This window comes from Lissotriton helveticus, chromosome 4_1, assembly GCF_964261635.1.
Source record: "Lissotriton helveticus chromosome 4_1, aLisHel1.1, whole genome shotgun sequence".
NCBI lineage: Eukaryota > Metazoa > Chordata > Amphibia > Caudata > Salamandridae > Lissotriton > Lissotriton helveticus.
Window position 1 is genome coordinate 364,134,087 of NC_136063.1, and position 26,300 is coordinate 364,160,386.

At 38.4% G+C, this 26,300-nt stretch overlaps 1 protein-coding gene across 1 annotated transcript in view; it reads right to left on the reverse strand.

The window, feature by feature from the left end:
• The window catches only part of LOC144828000 (fibrocystin-L-like), a 1,506,874-nt gene that overhangs the window by 489,563 nt on the left and 991,011 nt on the right, over nt 1-26,300 (reverse strand). Inside the window, exons 50-52 of the mRNA XM_078686147.1 lie at nt 21,210-21,346; nt 17,150-18,176; nt 16,075-16,077 (exon numbers count right to left, since the gene is read on the reverse strand). Of these exons, the coding sequence (XP_078542273.1) occupies nt 16,075-16,077; nt 17,150-18,176; nt 21,210-21,346 (1,167 nt within the window). The remainder of the gene's footprint in view (nt 1-16,074; nt 16,078-17,149; nt 18,177-21,209; nt 21,347-26,300) is intronic.

Sequence of the window (26,300 nt, forward strand, 5' to 3'; positions counted from 1 at the left end):
GGATGTTCTCTGGTAAGCCAGCAGCTACAAAAATGATGGCAAATCCCCCTCTGTGTACTGCGAGGGCTGTAGGTACTTTTAATGCTATCCCTGTGCAGGATGACAAGGGTAAAAGTGCTAAGGGGGCAGGCAATGAATCGGTGCCCGATGGTTCTGATAAATCCAAAATCTTTGCTATTCCCGAGGCTTCTGTGGCAGTACACACTGCTATATCCAGGGACCTGGACAATCCAGTACAAGGTGTGGATATCGATCCCGAGAGTACCTCTTTTTTTCAAACCCAGGTAGGAGGCCGGTCAGATACGGAACCTGGCACTGACAGTATACCTGATGGGGATCGTTTTTTTCTTTGGCTGAGGAATCCGACATAGACTGTACCACTGACTCAGAGAACTTGGAGGAAATCTCGGGCGAAGACAGTGGGAGTCCCCCAACCACAGCGGATACTCTAGAAAAGGGCTGCACCTATGCATAATAAAGCCAGGAGGATTCCTTCGGCTAGTTTAAGACAACAGGAGAGTAATTGCTCGGAAACTAGCAATAATCTACAGTGGGACTATTCTGTAGCCACGACCAGCTTTGCCGGCACAGGAGGGCATCGAGGGTTGGACCAGGAATCAGTGGAGCCTGGCAGTGAGTCTAACTTACCTCCATCAAATACCCTGATTTATGCTATGCTCAAGTCTATACAGAGCAAAGCACGACAGGAGCATAAAAGAGCACAGTTGGCAACAAAGAAAATACAAGGGGCTATTTGCAAAAACACTAAAGTCTGTGCGGAGGTTATAGCCAGGACAACCGCCCTTGAGGAACGAATTGTCGGATTGGAAGCTGGACTAGAAAAAGTAGAATCAAAGTCTTCAGCCAACGATGAAAGATTCACTGACATACTGTGGAAATTGGAGGATTCGGTAAACCGGCTTTGAAGGAATAATCTACGCCTATTAGGGATTGAGGAAAAGGCTGAAGGGGACGATATAAGAGGGTTTGTACTGAAGTTATTCAAGACAGCATTCCTGGAGCTCGCTCACTGGTCCTGGGAAACCGAGATTCAGAGAGTTCATCGATTTCCCCTAACTCTTTAAAAAAATACAGGCCCTGAAGTTGAACCCCGTGCTACTTTAATTTTTTTCGACAACTTTTTGTTGAGACAAGCTATTTTCAAAAAAGCAAGGCCGGACGCTAGGAAATCCGCTGAAGGCCAAACTTTCTTTGTGCGGCCCGATTTTTGCCAGTTGATCACCCCTTTCCAAAAAAAAGGATGTGAGGTCTATTTGATGAATTCTTCAAGGTTGAAGGTCATACATCAAGGGAAGATCCGGGTATTTTCTTTGGAAATCCAAGCGGAAAGCTATTTAAAGGAATTAACTGAATGTTAATGGACCTCAGTCTGGCTTGAAAGTTATATAGCTTGTCTTATCTATTTTTCCTCTTTTGGTTGCCTAAAGTTTGTCTGTCCAGAGCCTATTATAGAGATTGTTCTGGGCATTGGCTGGGTAGGTTTACCCGGTCTTGCTTTGATGCCATGGTTGTTTTTTTTCCCTTTTTTTTCTTTCTTTCTTGATATGTTTTTTTTGGTCTCCTTCTTCCCTCCCTCTCCTCTGGTATTTATATGTTCAGGGGGTGACCAGGAGGCACATGGGTATGCGGGAGGCATCACAAGGGTCTGAGGACCTTTTTTGCCTCTATGGTGGGGAAGGGGGGTTGGTTAGGGTGGGAGTCCGGGGTGAGGTGTCTGTTGCAGGGCAGGGGGTGGCAGGTGGAAATAATGGGAAGTATTTCAGGGAACAAGACTGCTCTGATTAGGAGGGTATTTTCTCTTTTTTTTGTTATTATGGTACGATCCTTTAATTTGGGATGGCTAATATTAGGATAGAATCTATTAATATTTGCGGGCTGAACGACCCAGTTAAACAACGTAGGTTCAGAGAAGATGTCCGATTCTTGTGGGCAGATATTATCTGCATTCAAGAGACGCACATCGAGGCTAGCCGTCATTAACTCCTCAAGTTTGAGGGATTTCAATTGGCTTCTTGGACAAAGCTGGAGGCAAATACTAAAGGGGTAGCAATCCTTGTCCGTCGGGCTGGTGAATATAACCTGCTCTTCGGCAGATGAGTGTGGTCGATGGGCTATCATCCATGTCGAATTTCAAAATAAAGCCTTTACATTTTGTTCAGTTTATGGCACGGTATTGGACGATCCAGAACTTTATAATTGGCTTAATTTGGAGCTGGTCAGCTGGCTCGCCCCGTTTATATTACGCGGCGATTTCAATATCAATATCGGGTGTGCACTCGCCAACCGCCCAGAAGTAGGATGTTTTGGCCGGAAACCTAAAGTCTATAGGTCTTTGATGCAAATGCAAGCGTTACATGGTTTGATTGATACATGGGCCCTGTTTAGGAGAAATGACTCTGGGTTCACTTATTTTTCTGCGCCTCATAAAATCCATTCTCGGTTAGATTATTTTTTTATTTCTCAAAGTTTGACACAAGGCTCTAATATAACCAGGTACCCGAGAGTAATGTCGGATCATAATCCGTTAGTACTGGAAGTTAATATACAGCCCAGGGTAAAAAAACAGATGTTTGGACCTTCAACCGCGGCATAATAAGAGATAGTGTTTATATTGAATCTATGGCTACATGGATCACAAGATTTTTTTGCGAGAATTTAGGTAATACTAATATTCAGAATGTGTGGGATACACTTAAAGCTGGAATAAGGGGGGAGACTACCTGATATGGATGGGAGAGACAGAAAAGGGAAAAAGCGAACCTACAGGAGCTTTAAGGTAAGCTTGAAGAGGCCGAGATAACTCTTGCTAGGGTCCTATCGGGTGGCGGGAAAGGTGATTCTGCACAAACACAGATTATAATCGCTAAGTCAGCAATATTTGAAATCTCACAGGCCAAAGCTGCAAGTAAATTTCTCTCTTGGCGTTCTAAACTTTATGAGAATAATGAAAGAGCCGGACAAATGCTGGCCATTAGAACCAGAGAAAAAGAGGCTGCCACACGTATAAAAAATATTATGGATCCAGAGGCTGGGTTAGTCACGGAGGAAGGGGCTATAGTCCTAGCCTTTCAGAAATTCTATCAAAAATTATATGATGAAGATATTAGGGATGATAATGAGGTTCAGGCTGAAATTCAAAGATGTCTCAATGGAATTGAGGTAGGGGCTTTATCCGTGGAAGAGTTGGGCATGCTCGATGCCGAAATCAAAATTGAGGAGTTATTGTTAGCTATAGACTCTCTCCGTAGTGGCAAGGCCGTAGGACCAGACTTTTTACAGGGAGAATTTTATAAGATTTTTCGATCCCAGCTCACTCCTGTAATGCTTGAGCTGTTTTTGCAGGTTCAAACTGGCGATAGACCCCCAGAATCTTGGCAGAAGGCCAGGATTGTCACATTTTTAAAGAAAGGCAAGATGCCTTTGGATACTGGGTCTTATCGTCCAATTACTTTGATTAACAGTGACATCAAAATCTATTGTAAAATTTTAGCTAATCGGCTAGGAGGGGTGATTAAAAAATTGGTTTTGCCACAACAACATGGCTTTGTTCCAGGCTGAGAAACCATCGAACATATAGCCCGTACAATTGCGTTGTTCGACTATACTAAGGTTACAGGAGACCCTATGGCTTTAATTCTGCTGGAAGCGGAAAAAGCTTTTGATAGGGTCTCCTGGCCTTTTTTATGGGCTGCATTACAGCCTTACGGTCTTGGAGAGAAATATATTCGATCCAGAGCATGTATATTCGACCAACAACTCAGGTTTCTGTGATGGGGATCCAGTCGCAACAATCAATATACTTAGAGGAACAAGGCAGGGGTGCCCCTGCTCCCCTTTATTGTTTGCTGTTTATATCGATCCATTAATTAAGAAAATGTTCAATGATGTTTTAATTCGTCCACTACAGGCTAATGGTGGGGATACTAAAATTCATGGCTACGCCGATGATCTTGCTATTTTGACAGATTCCCCCCAGGCAGCCTTGCAAGAAATTCAAATCTTAACATCGCAATTTGGAGCAATATCTGGCTATCTTCTGAATGAAGCAAAAAATCACATATTATGTAATGATAAAATTAACTTGGAGGACCCCTGCATAGTCAGCAAGTCTAAATATTTGGGGATTGAGATTAGTTCGAAACCTGAGGAGATAGTAGAGAGTAACTTGAATCCTTTAATTTGTAAATTAGAAGTGGATGCTCGCCGAAGTGATAATTTACACCTGACCTTAATGGGCAGATGCAATGTTATTAAAATTATAGATTTTATATTGCCTTAGAGCCATCCCTCTGCTGATTGACTCAATTTGGTTTAAAAAACTAGATCGGATTATCTCATGGTTTATATGGGCCGTTAAACGTCCAAAAAGGGCTCTTAAATACATGACTCTGCCCAGAGATAGGGGGGGCTGGTCAGTACCTAATTTTCAGATATATTATTGGTCTATAACACTGAGACATATAGCTGATCTGTTGGATATAGGTGTTGCAGGTCGTTTTGATACATCGATTTATCATTTATTTTGGGGGCATATGCTAGGGGACTTTTGTTTAGGCATATTGATTTCGCATATTTCAAACAGGTTAGGTTTAAGGTTCTCTTAGGTGCATTTAAAGTCTGGACGATAGTTCGGAAAATGTTTGATATAGGTGGATTTCATATATATTCTCCGTTTGCAAAGAATCCTCTTTTTCCAGAAATTTTTCGGGATGCTTATTTTAAAGAATGGTCCGTTTAAGGGGTCAGTGTTGTCGGGGATATAATGTCTGATTCTGGGCTTTTGACCTTTGAAGCCATAAAGCAAAAATGTGGGTTTAGGAATAGACAATTCTTTACATTTTTACAGATTAGAGACTTTTTCTGCAAGAGAACAGTTATTTGGGCTCGTATCCCGTTAGTGAATTCTATCAATGGGAATCAATTGACCATATCTTCGATTTATAAACTACTGAATGCCAAGATACCTGATGATCTGATTAAACATTTCACCCGGTGGCAGGCGGGCGTTCAAGCGGGCCAAGAAGTCTGTGAGGATTCACTCTTTTATAGCCAATCTGCTTTTATCTCTGCTAACCTTCAGGTGCAATGTTTTAAGACATGGCTTAATTTGTATATAACTCCTTCCCGAATACATAAATGGGGAGGCGCTGTGGGATAAATTGTTCCCGTTGTGGGGAATTAGCGGCCAATAGTATACATATGTTTGCCTCTTGCCCCTCTTTGACTCAAGTTTTACATAAAATTGAACAGCGACTAGGACAATTCTTCTGTTATACAGTTTTATTGACACCTCAGGTAATTATGCTTGGTGTTGCAGATCAAAATATGTCTGAACCTGAGCGAAAGCTGCTTTTCATTGCAATGACCACGCTGAGATTATGTTGAGCCACAGTTTGGCTGGATCCCGTCCCCCGACCTTACATGTATGGTTTAGTAAATTTTTAAGTATCTATAAATGGGAAATGTCTGTATTTAAGAGAAGAGGTCTTAGGGCTCGGGGGGAGGGCGAGCAGATTTGGGGATCCTTAAGAAATTGGTTAAATTCAGAGTACTGATGGCCTTTTTTTTTTCTTTCCTAATGGACTCAGTTATGCTTCCATGTATATGTATATATGTATATTTTTTGTATTTTTATGTGAAAAGAGGGATTATTTTTCCATCTGTCCCCTTTCCCCTGTACGGACCCATTGAAGAGTGGGTGGGGGGTGGGGTGGGGTATAAGTTTGAAAATGGGACCTATGACATAGTTGAAATTTAAGTTTACTATTTCTGCTTTTGTATGATTGATTTACATGTCATATTCCCTAATAAAAATATTTAAAAAAAGAAAAATCGATATCTAAAACTGCTGGTTTAGAAAAGAATATATATATATGTACAAATTGTAGGGTAATTTTAAGGTGTAATTTGGATGTAGAAAAAGGTTTAGTCAATGGAGCAATGGGCAAAGTTGTGAATTTTGTTAATTATCCAAATAAAGATGGTATTGAATTTTTAAAAATTAAATTTGATCAGATTGAAGAAGTGAAACAAATTGGTTGTTCTTCAGTTAGTTTTTTGCTTGTTAAAGATTTATATGTTCGTAGAAAACAGTTTCCAGTTTCTCTGGCATGTGCAGTGACTATTCATAAATCTCAAGGTTTAAGTGTAGACAGTGCTTTGGTGAACATTGGAAGTACCGTGTTCAAAGAGGGTATGGCATATGATGCTTTGTCGCAAGTCAGAACTTTATCTGGTTTGTTTTAGATTGATTTTGATGACACAAAGGTTACTGCAGATGCAAACTGTGTAAAAGAGTGTAATAGATTAAGAAGAGTGTATGCTCCCAATTTTGAAAAGCATGTAGAAGGACAAAAAAGAAGGTCTGAGAACATCTGTAGTGAAAGTATAAAGATAGGAAAAAAACAAGATAATGTTATGATTGCAAGCAAAAAGAAAAAGGACACTGTGAAGAGATTGTTGGTTATAAATTTGAAAATAGTTCAGGTATTAACTGCTATGCTAATGTAGGGGTCAATGTTGGTTTTTTTTCTTGAAGGTTTGTAAGAGCAAATAATGGAGAATCGGAAAAAAACATTTTGTTTATTATTGCATTGCGTTTATGAAAAATTGAGAACTGATAAAAGTAAAATACAAATTATTTGTGATATTCTTAATCTTTTGGATGTATGTTCTGGGTCTACACAATTTACGCAGAATATCCAACAAGGTGATCTGGAATTTCTAATGTATAAACTTACCATATAGGAAAATGAAGGCATAGAAATTGAAAATCTTTTTGGCCTTTGTTACAAATGGGAACGTCATTATGAAAATTGTATGTCTACATGTAGCACTAACAAAGACACTGAAATATTTATATATTTGACATTATCAGACTGTAAATCAGTGCCTTTCAATAAACTAGTTAAAGCAGCAAATCAGAAATTTAGCCAAAGCAACTCAGAAATGTTATCAACATTATTTATACAAAGATATGGACAATATATAATTTTAATGAAGCCACGTTGTACAGCTGATGGAAGAAAATTGGACACTTTAATAAAACATTTTGTAGTAAGTCAACTATCAATATCAGGAAGGACTTTTGTAGCAGTAGCAATTATTTTCCATGATGGTCCTTCCATAACATCTGGACATTACACTGCCTATCTAAAATGTGAAAAAGGCTGGACACTTTGTAATGATGCTCAGTTGGTTTTTAAACAATGTTTGCCTAGTGAATTACCAAATTCGTACTTAATATTTTTAAAACTAAAGTTTTAGGAACATAATTCGGCCTCTGAAGAATTTATTAATATGTATTAATACAATTACTATTGCTAAATTTCAACAAAAAGGATTTCAATAATACCATTTGGCCTTGAGGAAAGGTGTTTTTTTAATTATGGACTTTTTCTTGCACATTGTCTTGGCGTATAGTTTTAAGCAACAACATTTACAGTGTTTATAAATGTAAGTTATAAAATGTTCTTAGCAGTAAGCATTTTATATATGTGTGATTTGTATTATATGGTATTTTATTGAGGATGGATTCTTGTTTTTAAAAAAATAATCTTATTGATTGGGTTTTTTTTTTGCCCGCTGTTATGTGATGAGTACGATTGAAATCACTGTTTCTAGTGAAATTCAATATATTCTGAGAACAGCAAAAAAGGCAAAGAAAATAATTTGTAAAATGTAAAAATTATTCTGTATTGTAAAAATATAGTATTATGGATTCTAACTGTATTTTTTCTTCTCTTTTACAGATTCTAATTCTAAAATATCAAATTGTCACAAATTTATTTTATAAAAAACATGTGAAAAAAACGTCTAGCATTTGTTATTTCTATTACTGTGAAGGTAAGTTTGACGAAGTATTAAAATGCACAATAGCCTGTGTTTGCACACAAGTTCAGAAAGTGGAGATGGGCAGAGTAGATATGCGTGGAAATATGCTCTGTGGGCGTTTTAAGTTAGAGGATGAAGTTAATATGAATACTGAGTGTCACTGGGGGCCAACTAACCCAGCAGATATGTGTAGAAAGCATCCTGTGTGAACAATATGTCACTTTTTGTAACATAGTGATAGTACAAAAAATCTTTCATATTTACAAGGAGAGGAAAAGGCATTCTGTGTACCTTTTCTTCTGCATGTAAATATGACTTCATCATACACACCACTTTACGTTGAAAGGGCGTTCTATAGGTCTTGCTGAGCGTATTTGCTCAGAATATTCACAGAACAAAACACATCACCATATTTATCAAAAATGATAAATCTGGACATGTTTGTGAATACTGCACCATCCTACAATTGATGTAGCAAGGCACAACAAGGATAATTATTTTTATTTCTACTCATTTTGTCTCTTTCAATGTATGCTACAATGCACAGCATACATTGAAAGAGAAACATGTGTTCACTGATTGTTTTTGTGTAGGAAGGTGTGCCTTATTGTACAAAAATAAACTCCACATGATACAGATATTCTAGCACCATGGTGCAAGGGTGCCTGTGTCACCATATGGCCAAACAAAAATATGATGCTATGGGACCAATTGTATCTCAAACAATGCTCAAACAGGTTTATAAATTACATATCCGATCCTATTTCTTTTTTTAGAAACAATCTCTACAATTCAAATATGTCTGTTACCCGCCGCTCTCTCAATAAATGAATTGTATTCACCGGATATGACTTCTTTTTTTGGAGCTTTAATGTATTTTCACAGTATCTTGTGTTTCATTTTTTACTTTCTTTTGTATAGTATAAACATCTATATTACACTATTTACACATAAAGAATCACATATACAAATTTCTACACAACATTAGAAAAATAGGTTGCACATTTGTTCATTATTTTTGATAGCCCAAACTACTTAAATGGATGCTCTATCATCTATTATCCAAGGAGCATTCCTATTTCAACAGGTACACCTCATCACAGCAGAATTATGCGCGATCCTTATTTGATCCGTATTCTATTAAACTACTGCTGATTATTGCTTGTCCTTGAATATTAATTCATAGGGTGTCCATATCCAAGATTTTCGACGCGTTTCAGCCCCTTAACTTGCGGGCCTCATCAGGACTAGGGCTTTTGTCAAAGCATAACTAGTATGATATACCTATAATGTCAAAAAGGCACTTTTTACTATCTACACATCCATGTGGTACTTTCAATTAAAATATTATTCATAATGAGACCTATATAAACCAAAAATAAATTACTATATTCCGTGATTATGCAGAACAAATAACTAACTAAAACAACCCTTGGAGTGACAGCAGGCAAGACTCTAGCGAGGTGTCCCAAGATGAAACTCTCCTGCACCACACCGTGAAACATACAATTTCTAATATCACCGTGATGCCTACAAATTGGTTTCTTAAAAACCAGAAAGATATCATTGTGGAAACACAAAGGTATATATATGTCACATACCTATTTCTTTGATAAATCTGGACATGTGTGTGAATACTGCACCATCCTACAATTGATGTAGCAAGGCACAACAAGGATAATTATTTTTATTTCTACTCATTTTGTCTCTTTCAATGTATGCTACAATGCACAGCATACATTGAAAGAGAAACATGTGTTCACTGATTGTTTTTGTGTAGGAAGGTGTGCCTTATTGTACAAAAATAAACTCCACATAATACAGATATTCTAGCACCATGGTGCAAGGGTGCCTGTGTCACCATATGGCTGCAGTTTAAGCAGCAGTGCAGAGGGAAGCACAGACTTGCAACATAGGTATTTACATATGTTGCATCCCTGTACTTCGGAAGTACCTCAGCACGCTGTAGCTAAAGAGCTTACAGTGTCATGCTGCAGCACTTCCTTACAGTTCTGCAGTTATACATTCACCATACACCACAAAAACATTCTTTCAGTCAATTATGCAGTACGTATACATTCATCTAAACTTTCATACAATAGCATACAAATGTAGCTCTTTCTTTAACCAGAGTAGTTAGTTGCTGAAAAGAACTTTTTAGTTTTTTGTAGTTTTGTATATTTTTTTAATTTTTGAACTTTTTTAGTTTTTTTAAACAAAAAAAAGTCAACAGGACGTACAAAACTATGAATTTTGAGGGAATAAAAAAAAATATTAGCATTGATGATTATCAATTGCTCTGCAAACTAGGTCTACTGATTGCTCCCCATAACAAATTAAAAGATTGCACTTCATGCAGTGCATTCTAACTTGGGGACGTATGTCTGGTGGCGATGTTGAAGGTGATGCCCCAGAGGTACTTGGTATTGCCGGTGGTGGAGGTGCTTGTTGGCGCAGTCTTCTACAATCTTCGTGAGCATAGTTCACAGGATTCAGGCATTGTAGGTGCTTGCACATACTAGCAGTGCCACAGGAGAATTTTTTGTTAGGATCTCCTCGGGACAGCACTGCCTGACAAATCTTGCATGTTACCTTAGTGGCATTACATTTCTTTTGCCCATCCAGAAAAGTAAACAATTTCCATACGATGGATGTGTATCTTTCGGGAGGGGGAGGTTCTGGTAGAAATTCTTCAGCAACAAAATGATCAGAATCAGATGATTCTTCCAGTGGTGTAGCCATTTTTGTGTCCAAAAAAGAAATTCAGGTCTCCAATGAAGAAAAAGGGAGGTTCTTATCAGGACAGGTCTTCTCACAAGGAAGGTCTAAGAAGAGTGATTAAAATGGATGGGGTTCTTCAGTAGTTTGACCAGCTATGGTTGCGTGCAAATTATATTGCAAAAATAAATCTTGTCACTTAGTTGATAGTTGAATGATGAATTTTTATTCAATAGTTACATATTTTGCTTAGATGTTGTTTTCACATCTCTTTATATATCCATCATTTGATTTCAAAATCATTGCTTTAACAATCTGAATCGTCAAATGGTTCCTTTATTCCCAATGCATTTCGGCGCTCTGCGCCTTTGTCAAGGGATTAATCTATCAAAGAAAACAACGATAATACATTTCATTACTCAAATGATCTTATGCCACCGTTTTTCACATATATGGTACATGTAGTTAATTCTGATACTCCTCTAGTGCTTAACTCGTAGCTGTAAGTCTCCAAAAAATATACATACACTTAACCTGTGTTCTCAATTTACTTACATGTGCTATCGTACCTCCCCAGTGTTAGTTTTTTTTAAAAAACCTTCAGTAATCTAACTGAGCATTTCGTATTACTGGCTGACTCGCGGTGCGCATTTACAGCTTAACCCACCCTTTACGGCAATAAAGTTACTTTCTCGATAACGTAATTAATTAAATACGAGAGACAGGAGCTCTCTAAATGGTGTGGTGAGCCCTCCGTGGAGAGTAGCGCTTACCGTGTTGGCGTTCTCGGGCCGTTTCTACACTCTATGCATGCTGGGAGTGATGCATGTAACGCGGGCGTGTTGTTTGTGTATTTAAAAGGACAGAGCCTTCCTATGCATCTAAACTACTCTTAAAGGCACAGTGTATTATTTGATCGCCTCAATACCGCGTTTATCGATATTTCAAATATTCCACCCAGTAAGCATGTCAGATATCGTCTTATTCACAAATAACACGCACATTCGATCCTATCATTTAACCCTTTAGGTTTCATAGTCTGTAAAAAATAAATCCAATGATTTTCTCTTTTGATCAAAGTTTTCCTATTGTCTCTTCCTGGTACTTTATCCACTTGTTCCAAGATACAAGCCTTCAAATCATCAATTTGGTGTTGTGCCTCTAAAAAGTGCGTGGCTATGGACGATTTTTTCATTTTGGTTCTGATGTTGCTTTTATGCTCGTTGAGCCTTACTTTTAATTTCCTTTCTGTTTGTCCCACATATTGCTTGTTGCAAGGGCAACTGAAGAGATAAATGATGTTTGTGGAATCGCATGTTCCATTTACTTTAAGTCTTACCATATTTCCACTTTGTGTGTGGCGTATGTGTTCACCTTTCATGATGTTTCCGCAATTGTGGCAGTTTAAACAGGGAATCGTTCCCTTATATTTGATTGGAGGTCCTCTTTTGATGTTGGGTTTGAGCAGTTCGCCAATGTTTTTGGACCTTGTGTATGCAAAAAGCGGCTCTTGACTGAATTGCCCTTTGAAATCAGGTTCAGTGGCTAATAATAACCAATGTTTCTTGATGAATTTTTTTGAAATGATAGCTCATGGTGGAGAACTTACTAACACACGTAATGCGTTGATCCTCCCGAATGTTTCGTGGTACGAACAGTTCTTCTCTGTTTTTTTGCGCAATTCTTCCTTTTGCTTGTTCTAATGTTGAACCTGGATATCCTCTGTTTTTGAATCTTTCCATCATGGATTCAGTTTGAATTTCTAGTTGCTCTGGTTCCGAGACTATCCTTTTAACCCTCATCAGCTGAGAGAATGGTAAATGTTTCTTGAGTGACGGAGGGTGAAAACTGTTGTATTGTAAAGTATTGTTTCTGTCGATATCTTTTCGATATAGATTAGTTTTGAAGCCTGTCGGGCTGTTTCTCACTTCTACATCCAAGAAGTGGATCTTGTCTGTCCTGATTACCCATGTGAACTGGATCCTTTCATCGATGTCATTCAATGCTCTGATTTGTTCAACCAATGTTTCTGACGCTCCTTCCCATGCAATGAAGATGTCGTCTATAAACCTGATGTATAAACTAAGGTGACTTTTCCATATTGTTTTTTTGTAGAATATGTGTTTCTTCAAAGTTTTTCATAAAAATATTAGCATATGTAGGAGCTGCTGGATTTCCCATGGATGTTCCACTCTTCTGGAGAAACCATTTTCCTTTGTAGCTAAAATAGCTATGCATTAAGATAAATTGTGCCAGTTCCAACAAAAATAATTGCATTTCTGTGTCATATTCACTTTCCAGTAGTGCTTTTTCAACAGCCTCTAAACCCAAGTTGTGGGGTATCGACGTATATAAGAACTTCACATCTATCGTTGCAAGTGTTAATTGTGAATTGTCATCTGTGTTGGTCTCTGTTAGTTTTGTTAAAAAATCCGTGGTATCCTTAATATACGATTGTGCTGCCATGGCGCTGGGTTGCAAATATTTGTCCAGAAATGTTCCTATGGGTTCTTGTAGGCTGTTCTTAGTGGATACTATTGGTCGACATGGTGGTTTTTGTTGGCCCTTATGAATTTTAGGCACCATATAAAAGATCGGACTTTTAGGGTATTCTTGTATGAGGTATCTTTTGGTTCGTTCCTGTATGGTGCCATTGTCAACTGCTTTCTGTATGATTTGTTGCAGGGTTTTTTTTATTTCTTGTGTTGGATCCTTGTCTTTGGGGTCTTTGTGGGACCCCCTGAGCAGGCCTAGGGGGTCAGGGTGATTCTACTCTGGCCCCTTTGCGAGTTTCACACCTTTGTTTCACTGCTTTCTTGTGCCTTGGTTCTAACAAGGCACAAGATGGCTGCCAACACTTCCTGGTTTTGAGTGTTGACAGACAGTGGCAGCCAATCAGCATGCCTTCCCGAGAAAGCTGCATGGTCATTGGCTGTCAACACTTCTAACCAGGAGGTGTTGGCATCCATCTTGGGTCTTAGTAGACTGAGGCACAAGAAAGCAGAAAAAAAAATGTGTAGAGCACAAAAAGGGGGCAGGGTAGAAACACCCTGACCCCTTAGGGCTACTCAGGTGGTCCCACTAGGATATTAATACATTTAAACGTTATCCGCTAATGGAATTAGCATTTAACAAACCTTTGAAATTCAAAGAAAAAAACATAGGTTTCAGGCCTTATATTGTTAGGAATTAGCATTTAAAAACCTTTGAAATTTACTGAAAAAACCATAGGTTTCAGGCCTTATATAGTTAAGAATTAGTATTTAAAAATCCTTGCAAATTCACTAAAAAAACCATAGGTTTCAGGCCTTATATAGTTAGGAATTAGCATTTAAAAAACCTTTGAAATTCACTGAAAAAACCATAGGTTTCAGGCCTTATATAGTTAGGAATTAGCATTAAAAAAACGTTTGAATATATAAAAACGTTATCCGCTTATAGAATAAGCATTTAAAAAACCTTGCAAATTCACTGAAAAAACCATAGGTTTCAGGCCTTATATAGTTAGGAATTAGCATTCAAAAAACCTTTTTGAAATTCACAGAAAAAACCATAGGTTTGAGACCATATATAGTTAGGTATTTGCATTTACAAAACCTTGAAAATTCAATGAAAAAACCATAGGTTTGAGACCATATATAGTTAGGTGAATATTTTAATCATACAAAACCAATGAAATTCCATATATAGTTAGTTGCACTAACTATATATTTCGCTCACCCGCAATCCACTGCTGATGATGTCACATATTACATCATTCATGACATGGTCAGTGACATCACTGATGACATCACTGATGACATCTCAAATGACATCACTGATGACATCACTGATGACATCTCAAATGACATCACTGATGACATCTCAAATGACATCACTGATTACATCTCAAATGACATCACTGATGACATCACTGATGACATCACTGATGACATCTCAAATGACATCACTGATGACATCACTGATCACATCTCATTTGACATCATTGATCACATCACTGATGACATCATTCATGTGCTAATACGATGAACCTCTTCAGACTCTAATATAACCTTAGATACACTCAGTGTATACAGACACTCACACACTGTCACTCATCCATGGAGTTACTCACACACCTAGTCAGTCATGCAAAGAATCAATCTCACCTCCATTTCCTCAACTATACAGTTATACACACCTTACTTATTCAAACATATACTAACACATATTTACTCTCTTATACAATCCCTGATACAAGTTCACAATGATCCATACAGCCACTCACACATTCACTGGCTCTCATGCACAGTTATTTATATATGCCAACTCTCACATGTACTGTGTTTTACATATGTACTTACTATGACATGTAGCATTGAGATATCCATTCACTCATCAATACACTCATGCGCACAGTCAACCGCCCATGTAGCTGTTTCCACATGCACTCTTGAACTCATACACCTAGTGAATCAACTGCTCACACATCTATGCACAGAGTCACACACCTCCCAGCCACCCCCACACAAACTCAATCTCCCATACAAATACTTGGGCAACCAATCAATAACACATATAGCCTCTCGTATAGCTAATGATCAACACATGCAGCAGTTTACATCACAACAGACATACTGATACACACATTCAGACAGTTTAGTCACTAACCCATGCATTTAGTACGACACATTTATTCACTCACTCATACAGTCAGTCACGCACCTACTAAATCCTTCATCCAGACACTTATACATCCACTCATTCTTCAATATGTCAAACATATTTAAACTTTACAGAAACACACAGTCACTGGATGATGTCATCAGTGATGTCATCAGTGATGTCATTTGAGATGTCATCAGTGATGTCATTTGAGATGTCATCAGTGATGTCATCAGTGATGTCACTGACCATGTCATGAATGATGTAATATGTGACATCATCAGCAGTGGATTGCGGGTGCGCGAAATATATAGTTAGTGCAACTAACTATATATGGAATTTCATTGGTTTTGTATGATTAAAATATTCACCTAACTATATATGGTCTCAAACCTACGGTTTTTCATTGAATTTTCAAGGTTTTGTAAATGCAAATACCTAACTATATATGGTCTCAAACCTATGGTTTTTTCTGTGAATATATATATATATATATCTGCTTGCAAATAACATATCATGAAAATAACTCATCACATAATGTTTACATAATAACTATCACTCAATTACATACACTTTATTAAATAATTCATAATTATTGCTAACTAATTACCTTTCCACCCTATCCCCCTATAAACTCAACATCCCACTACAACACTATAGATTACTATAACAAATTAAAAACTACATTTTGAATCACTTAGAATTACAAGCTATATTTAAAAAAACTACCTGTATATATATATATACAATAGTAACACATACATTTAACATATCAACTAAAATATATAAAAATCATTAAAAAAACAATATTTTTTGCCACTATATTATTGAAAATGATTTGGGTGGCTGGACCTTCACCCGCTATCACGTCAGTCAGGAGAACGCCTGACAAGCAGGTTGTGGCCCAACTGCCCAATTAGTATAAGACCGCCGCGCTCGAGGTAAAAAAAAGTGCTTTTCGGCCTTGCAACTTGCGCTGCCGCCCAGGAAAAGGTCCGCAGCACAAGCTGCAGTGTGAAAGAGCACTTTGTGCACATCGATGCACCGTATGTCAGGCACCATGTGGTGCCTTGCACACAGTGCATGAATGTGCATGGGGGCATGAGAAGGCTGTCCGAAAGGGTAATTGTAATCCCTATGGTGGGGCCTGTGCAGGTACCACCTTCATGCTAGGGATAAGATGCCGACCACCACCCGAACAGGATCCTGTCAGAGGCGGCAGTCTTTTCCCTCGACCTCTGCAGTCTAATGGCATTCATCACAATGAGGCGGTCTGACCAAAAGCTTGTCTGTCTGTGGGAACACTATTGACAGCCTGCCGAAGGCTATCCCACCGATGTCATTATCAGGTCCTTAGATATTATTTCAAATGGTATTACATCAAAAAATAATACTCTTGTCAACTATATTTGTGCATCTCAATATTTGTGAATCAGAATATTTATCTCCCAATATTTATGCCTTCTAATATTTTTACATTTATATTTTGTCCAAAACCGTGCCAAGTTCCACCTCTCCTATTTTTTCTATGCAGAGATCTCCACCAAAATGGTGGTGATCTCAACATGTGAAAGTTTATTATATGAAGCAAATGTTGGAGGGACGAGGGAAAGTGACTGGAAAATGGGGAAGATTTACTGCTGAAAGGGGTTTAGGGGAAATTCAAGGACGGGTTTACAGTTGAACATGCTAATACAACACACACATCCACAAAAGAGTTAGACCATTCCTATTCATAAATTATACTTCTAAAGTTACCACAGATATAATTGTGTTAAAATATACCACAATTCCTCATTCCTTCTCAAAACAAGAGAGAGTCGCAGTCATAAGTACCTCAAATTACCAGCCGGCACATTGTTTCTGTGGTGCCATTAAGCTGAAAGGGGGTAATATGTCAATATAGATGTAGCGTTGAGTTAATGGCATTTACCTGTAAGAGATCCGTCAACATCAATCAGAACAACTTCATGCTCCCATCTGAATCCAGCCTTGTTACTTGTGTTAACAAACTGGATCCCATCAAACTTTGCACTCCAGCCACCGCATCTGTCCGTACACACCCCAGCTACAGAAGTCACACCAATGGCAGCACAGTTGCGATCAAAATTTATGAAGTTTGTTGAAGAAACTGTAAGTCCTTCATCGAAAGGCAGGACAATGCCTCTGGAAGAGCAGTATGTAGAACCCAGTCCAAGTTCATCCAAATACCCAACAATGGTGGCATTCGATATGACAGGTCCATTGGTCTCCCCCCATCCTGCAACATAGTCGAGGAGTATTCTCTTAGTCTCGATGCCAGCATTTTCATTGTTTACCATTAGAAAATTCCGGAAATGAAGAGCACCACCATTGACCCATTCAGCTCCTTTCTGGCAATTCCAGGTTGTCAATGAATCAAATATGGCAGACTGTGGAGTATAGGAATAGCAGCTGCCTCCCTGTGTGGGGAAATAGGACTCAAATATCCAAATGCCATACCATCCCTGGGAGTGGACAGTGTTGTTATAGAACTCTCCTAGAGGAACCTGTTTTGGGCAAATAGTTGGGTCAAAGGATGGGTTATCTGGGTGGTCATGCATTCTGTACCAAAAACCAAAGTGGGTTCCGCCCACTGCAGCATTGTGCCTGATTGTATTGTTTGGATTGGTCACCCAAAATGCAGCTGGAGTAATATCATCATTCAGAAGGCTGGTGCTCTGCCTGACAAACACTGCAAGGTTGTACTGCAAAATATTGCCATGTTCTATTCCATCTTCTATGAAAAAAGCTCCTCCCATGATATCATATATCACATTATTCTCCACAAGAAGATGGTGTGTGTTGTGAATGCTCACAGCCCTGTTGTAGGTCTGATGAATTGCACAGCCTCTCACGTAAGATGTAAATTGCATATCACCCATCAGATGCCAGTTTATGGGGTACCTTCCCAATCTAAATGCTTGACCAGCATGAAACACCTGCAAAAAGCAAAAAAAAGTATCACCGTAAAGCAAATAGGATTGGATATTTGGAACACATGATAAACCATGACCTCCTTTTGTAGGCCTCTAGCACAGTTAAATTTAATTTTAGGAACTTATCAAGTCAATACTGATCTTAAGACATGGAGAATTAAGTTGATTATCAGTTGAATATATAAACAAAGGATTCAGCTTCTTACTATTTACACAAACCTTTGATCTGCCAAATGTCCCTAAATTGCTTATACCGCATTATAGTTTTCTGCAAAGGGCAGTACCAGTTGATGATGGCCCTCTGCCAAAGTTAGAGGTCTGAGCTGCATGAAAAGGTGAAGGTTTATAATGAGTGAGAGGTGCCTTTAATAACTGATGAACCCTGAGGCAAAATGGCAATAATCGTATTAGAACATTCAGCATACAGAGTGTAGAATGGTCTAAATTAACTGTAAGAAAGAGAAAGGCAGAGCTTCAAGTGATAAATCAGTAGGTCTATACCTGCCATTCTTGATCCTCAGCCACTTTATTCTTTTCAATGGATATCTCAATATCACAATGTTTAAATGAATCATTGCTGCACTAAGACTATTATCCACCTCCACAAAAACAGGGAGAAATGAGGAACAGATGCTGGAACTCGTTTTACTAACTAGGGAAATAAGAGGCTCTATACTTGTGCAGAGCTACTCCAGCCTTTTCAGAAGCAGCAAGGGAAGGAGCTTAGACAGCTGTGTCTGCCCAGATGTCTCAGAAGAACAACGTCTGAAGATCCTGAAAGCATGCAGCAGGAAAATGGAGCTGCTTTTTACACTAAAACATTCAGGACTCCGTATTCACGCCAGAGCTTGACCTGAGCACATTGAAGGGATGTTAAGGGACTTTAACCTTAGATATACCCAGCAAAGAGAGGATTCTGATCTGCTCGCCTGCTTCAAATGTTACACTCAATAAGGATATATTATGGCAACTCTCCTCTCAGTTATACCTAAAACTCATCTTGGCCTTCCAAGCCACCCATACAAACTGCAGAGAGGCTAGTGTCGGGCACTAAACTCTCTGACCCTGTTGTCATTACTCTCTCGAGGTTGCCCATTGAATGTGAGAGTCTATTTAAATTTGGCTTCAATAGTGTATATATTTCTCCAATTTGGAAACACAAAGTACCTGTTTAAAACATTTACATTTTCTGTAAGACAGTGCTCTCTATAAAGCTGACACCCTTCTCTTGAAAGACCCTTTAAATGAACAGCATACTCACAGTCCTTTTTTGAAGGCACCATATAGGGACACATTACCATTCCACATGAGATACAGACTAAGCTTTAATATGATGTTTACAACAAATGATCGGAAATCAGCAACATTAACAGCGTTTTTTGCATGATGTATTCTGGGCTGAGGGTTCCGTAATCACTTTCACTACGTAAATCTTTCTAGCAGTCTTGATGGTGGCTAGCGGTTACCCACTATAGTATTAAAGAATTTCTATTTTGAAGCTATTAGTTTAAAAGGCATTTTCAGTATGGCATCTTTTGCAGCATTTGTAATAATATTTGCTGTTTGTTATGTGTTTTAGCATAGGTGCTAAACAGAAAGGCTGCTGCCCATGCTGACTTCATTTATATTTATGATATTTCTCTTGGATTTTATACACAGGCACATTTATCACCTTGTATGCAACTGTTTCGGGATCATTTCATTCGTACAGTTAATCACATCATTTAGAGCATTTCCCATCCCTTTTCACCAAACTTAAAACATCCAGTTACAATTTAATTTAGATTAACTATTTGACCAGTCTGATCTGATTTTTTAAACAGGATGATGACTTAATTTTAAGCCAAGTAGCCCTGACTTATTCAGAGTAGCTGTCATGCAACAGAGAGACCATGGATGTTATAGTTTTACATTTCCTCATGAGTTCACAACTGAGAACTGATTTGTCAATGAAGATTAACAAAAACAAGCTACATGAATAGAAATGAAAACACACAATCAGCATATTCTCTGCCACCACAATTTGATGATTATAGGTTCCATGTGCACTGTCCATTTTTATAGGGATGATGCCAATGACTCTAGATGAAATCATTTGTGTTATCATTAAAACTATTTCTTGGGTTCAAATGTTGTATTTCTGTAAAAACAAATCCCACAATCAGTCACCCAAAAGTATATAACTCAGTAACCAGAATGCATCTGCACTTTAAGAATAGACATCCCATTTAACTGCCGTTGAAGGATCTATATTGGCTCCTTGTTAGATTCAGGATCAAGATGATATCTTTACACAATGTGTAAGGAGACATTTGGGAAATGCTCACTAGACCCGTTATTGTCTTCAGTTCACCGGATGCAACTACAATCCTTTAAGAGACTAAGGAATGTTGAAACCCTTGCAGTTCTATGTACAATGATATATAGCATCCGTAGCCCATATTTTCAAATGGAAGCCCATCACCCCCAGCTTAGGAAATCCATAAAAAATGAAAAATTATACAGGCTGTTAATTGAGTTTTGCATCTTCATGGGACCACCTGAAGAATTGCCGCTCTTGGTACATCCTACTACTATGAGAACTTTGATTTTTTTTTATTCTCTTCTGGAATGTCATGAGGAGACTGAGGAGCTGTGAAGCGGAGTACAACCACCTAAATATATATATATATATATTAGAAAGGGGCAGAATTATAACATTGATTATCTTTGGTGGCAATAGAGCCATTCTTAGCATCCATGGGTTAAATAGTATTGGCAATTGCCTATGACCTGAAAATAACCAATTGTATAGGCTCATATATAGATAAGGCATTTTATGAAGTTTAATTGAATATTAATTGATAGTCTGCATATAACACAGAGAAGTCCAAACAACTACTGATGGCCAGCTACTTAAAACTGTGTTGTTCTTGAAAAGACAACGGAATTTATAACAAGTTATGTTATATATATTTGATTTCTTTGAAAAATAGAATTATTTTAGCATTATCACATTTCTAAAATCTTTAAAAAAAAATGGAGATAGCAAAATACCTCCACATATTCAATCCTCCCAATTGCAAGTTGTTTGTCTGGCTGTGGCGCGTGGAACATGATGCAACCTCCAAACTGATCACTGCCAATTTCTTCACCAAAGTGCCCCTGGGTGCAGGTCTGTGTGGCAAATTCGCCTGTAAAAGTGTGACAACTTGTAAGCCAAGGCACTTTATGGCATACGTAAATCTGTTTAGTCATCCAGCACATGAATGTAATTGTTGTTGGGAGAGATGTGCAGTTTAATAGTAGGACAGAGGCAAAATGTACAGGCTGTAAGGACTACTTCAATCTAAATATTTGCAATTGTTTGAAAGTGCTTTTTTCTCTTTCTTCCCACTTACCTATCTGTTTTGTGCCTTCTGTGTCCTATTCTGGAAGCTGCTGCTACTTTTAGGGTTGTCATAGGAATAACTGCAATAAATGGCATTCGTCATGAGACTGCCCCTATCTGCCTTAACTTATGATCTCCCTTTCAATACCCACTTTCTAGTTCAGATGACTATACTGCTTATCTTGCACTTCGGATACATATTTTGCACACAAATATTTAACCACCATAAACAAAGCTCCCTAGCGCAATATTACTCACAAAGTGAAAACGCAAATCACAAACCTATGTGGTGAGACCTCCAGCACTGCCTCTCTTATCTTTCTTGTAGGAGATCTTTGCCAAAGTGGCAGAGATCTCTATACACACAAGTACATATATTTAAAGGGAATGTGGCGGCACAGGACAATAGCTGGACAATGGGGAATACTTACTACTAAATGGCATAGGCTTAGGGAAATTAGGAAGGGATTTAGGAAGAGAAACGATCATACAAGCACACATCCACAAAGTAAGAACATTCCTATTCACAAACTATATTTCTAGAGGTATAACAGCCCTACAAGTATCAAAATGGGTGTAACTAGTACTACACCCCAGCCTTGGAATAAGACAAGCAGCAGGCAAAGTCACTCACAGGTACTGTCACACAATCCGAGAGAACAAAATGGAGTTGGCCATCATTTTATAACTTTTACGATTGGCTAAATCTAAACAGCGTAAATTGTTGACTATGCCAGATTATGACCAAAATGAGGGCTCCTCATTGGGTAGATATAAATAAGCCTCAACAGAGATTAACATGCTTCCTAGCAAAAACCAATCACTTCTTGCACTTATATCACTGTTTTCTCACCATAGATGCTTAGAATGATCATTATTTTCACATGCAACATATAGAATTTGCAAATCTATTTTGATAATAATATTAATATCAATTCAGAGTTGAAAAAATATAGTTTTTCATCTGTTTGCATTGTAGCCATAATATAATATAAATCTGAAATCACTATAGCTCGATCTTGATTTTATCAAATACTGTTAGTACAATAATGTCCTACAGGTACTTCAGGGAGGATTATTCTTGCAGCTATAGTGATTTGTTTTCATTCTCAATTGGGAATTGCTAAATAAATATAAGTACTTTTAAAGTTATAAGTGACAAATAACTTGGTTATATATTGTCCTGCGGTATACAGTGGTAACTTTGCATTTATTTATTATGAAGCTTATAAAGCGCACGGCTACCCCCAACGGGGGTGTCCCAGCGCTGTAGACTACAGGCTAGATAACAGAATGCTACTTAAGAGATAGTGAACAACCAGGTTTTCAGTTTTCTTCCGGAACAGGGATTCAGAGGAGATAAACCTAAGATCCAATGGGAGGCTGTTCCAGAGTCTAGCGGTTATAACACCAAACGCTCTGCCACTGCTTCTAGAACGACGAAAACGGGGGACAACCAGGAGGCGCAGGGTATTCGACCTCAAAGATCTAACAGACTGGGACAGTTTGAGCCGCTTTCTCAGATATCCCGGGCCCAACCCGTTGAGGGCACGAAAGGCAAAGATCAGAGCCTTGAACTGAATGAGACGGGCAATGGGAAGCCAATGCAGCTTCCTCCGATATGATGCGACTGAGTGGCGGAAAGGAATATTGCCAATCAATCTAGCCGCCGCATTTTGTCCTATCTGTAAGCGTTCAATTTGGTACAAGGGGGCGCCAGCATAGAGACTGTTGGCATAATCTAGGTGCGATGTAATCAGGGCATGAATGATAGTTTTGCGGGAATCAAGTGGGAGGTACAGAAAGATCTTCCTGATCATGCGCATTTTGCCGAAGCAAGCAGCTGTGACCTTATTAATTTGTGATTTGCAGGAAAGTGCATTATCAAATTGAAAGCCCAGATTTCGAGCAGTCTGGACTGGAACAGGAGGGGGATTAAGTACAGTCGGCCACCACTGGATAGCAGGCAGCGCGGTTTTCTGATTAAAAAATAAAACCTCCGTCTTATTGGTATTGAGTCTAAGATGATTAGAAGTCACCCAGGAGCAGATATTACTGAGACAGTGGCGGAAGTTGGTAAAATTAATGTCAGAGTGATCTCTAAATGAAAACACAAGCTGAGTATCATCAGCATATGAGATCACTCTGACCCCCCAAGATTCCACTGCCTTCGCCAGAGGAGCGAGATAAACGTTGAAAAACAAAGGGCTCAAGGCAGAGCCCTGAGGCACTCCGCAAAGTAGAGGTTTACCCTCTGATTCAAAAGGTCGAAGAAAGACCTTCTGGGTCCGACCTTTGAGGAAGTATCTAATCCAAGTCAATACCGAGCCTCCAATTCCAGTCTGGCCTAGCCGATTCAACAGTATCTCATGAGATACTGTGTCGAAAGCGGTGGATAGGTCGAGGAGGACCAACATGGCCTCCTCGCCCCTATCCACACACTCACGAATCGTCTCCGACACCTCTAAGAGAGCGGTCTCGGTACTAAAACCGGTTCTGAATCCAGACTGCGAGTCATGCAACAACTGGTTGGCTTCAAGATAGTCCGCCAATTGTTTCTGGACTGCCTTTTCCAGGATTTTAGCCGCCTTAGGAAGGAGAGAAATTGGTCGATAGTTGCAAAATCAGCATCAGCTTTCTTCTGCATTACACCACAGTGCATGCCGATCACAAGGCAGTATATCATTGTTAATAGCTGAGTTTACAAAAGTAAAATGCAGCCATACAGCTTTCAACACACTTTGGCTGTGCTCAGGTTAGGGACTTCTATATAGGTAAGTAGCAGGTATTATAGCTGTTCCCTACCCATTCCCACCTTATTTAAGTGGTAATAGGTAGGTGCGTTTATTAAGGATTTTATATTTTTAAAACATTTTAGGCAGTACCTCATATTGCCTACAAACTACAGCGGTAGTTATAGGAAAATTAAATGCTCTTATTTTAGCTACTGGAGAAACTTACATAACCTCTATGATAAAATCATGTGAGAAATGTTTTCTCTGAAACATGGTTTAATAAATCCCAGGAGAGTGAATACAAGGTCCAGAGCACACGTAATGATAATAATTATGGCACATATACTGTGTAAGTAACAAGGTCCCTTCAATTACAAGAACACGAGTAAGAAAGCAAGATCGATCTATTCACAATTTATAGGGTGTGTTGGAACTGGCCCTTCTTGCAGGGTCATCCTCAAACTTTTTGCTTCTTCCTCCCTTATTTTTCCTGACCCGTGGCTGTTGGCAATAGGACTCTGCGCACTTTACCACTGCTGATCAGTGCTAACGTGCATAGGCTCTCTGTATAAATTGTATTGTAATTGGTTATCCATTATTGGCATATTTGTATTACCAAGAAGTCGCTAGTAAAGTGCACCGATTGTGCCAGGGCTGGTGATGACAAATGCTACTAGTGGGCCTGCAGCACTGATTGTGCCACCCACATGAGTAGCCCTAAAATGGTGTCTCAGGCCTGCCACCGCAGTGCCTGTGTGCAGTCTGTGAACTGCCATGTCCTTCTGGTCAGTGCCCCCACTGACCAGACCTAACCCTTCCCTTTCTGTGCACATTAGTCACCCCTATGGAAGGCCCAAGGTACCCCCTTGGGCAGGGTGCTGTGTATGTGAAAGGTAGAGCATGTACTTCTGCAGGTGACATGCTCTGGTAGTGAATTACAGCCATTTTCGTTTTTCACTGCTGCAAGGCTATCTTGCTTCATAGGCTATCATGGGGGATGCTGGCAACAGTGGCTACCAGCATATCTTCCCGTAGAAGCAAGATAGGACATAAAAGTCTGGTATCCCTGAACTCAGAATTTAATAACACATCTTTTGGGAAAGGTGGTTTTTAACTCCTGTGTTTGAGAATAGCACTTTTAGAAAGTTGCTGTTCTCTTGTCTGACCTTTCTGTGTGCCTTGGCCTGTTTGTGTATTGACTGTCTGGTTTGAGAGTGACAGGGGCTGGGGATTCCCCAGGAGGCTGGCTGAGTCAGCCCTAGGCTGAATGACTGCATTTGCAACTTGAGTGGTGGGAGGAGATAGCACTTGGGCCTGAATAGGGCTGTGCCTGCCTTCCATAATGCTGGCCCCGGTAGTGAGACAAAATATCGAGATTAAAATATCGATATACATTAATATCGAAGTTTTAATATCGATGGTATAGAATATCGATGTGTAAAATATCGACAGACAGAATATCGTTTTTTAAGGTATGTATGTTAATAATATCGAAATTTACTAATATCGAAATTTTGTTTAGTGTTATGTATTTTATTATGTTGTTTATATGTTTGTTAAACATGTTTTGTAATGTATGTTTGAAAATTTGTACATTTGTTTACATTTTGCGTTTTAGTATCAGAGCGGGTTGTGGGTTTATAGGGGAATAGGGTGGGAAGTAATTTAATAATAATTAATTAATTAATATATGTTTGTAAATATTTTTAATTAATAATTAAGTGGTAATTAATTAATATTAATTAGTTAATTAATTAATATAATTTTGTACATCTTTTTTATTAATAATTAATTGGTAATTAATTAATATGAATTAGTTAGTTACATTAATTAGAGTAATTTTTTTATATATATAATTTTTTGTTATTGTTAATTAATTAATTGGGGATAAATAATATTAATTAGTAAATTAAATTAATTACAGCTAATGTGCTAATATATTTACTTTATTGTTATTGTTAATTAATAATTAATTGGTAATTAAATAATATTAATTATGTAATTAAATTATTTAGAGTTAAT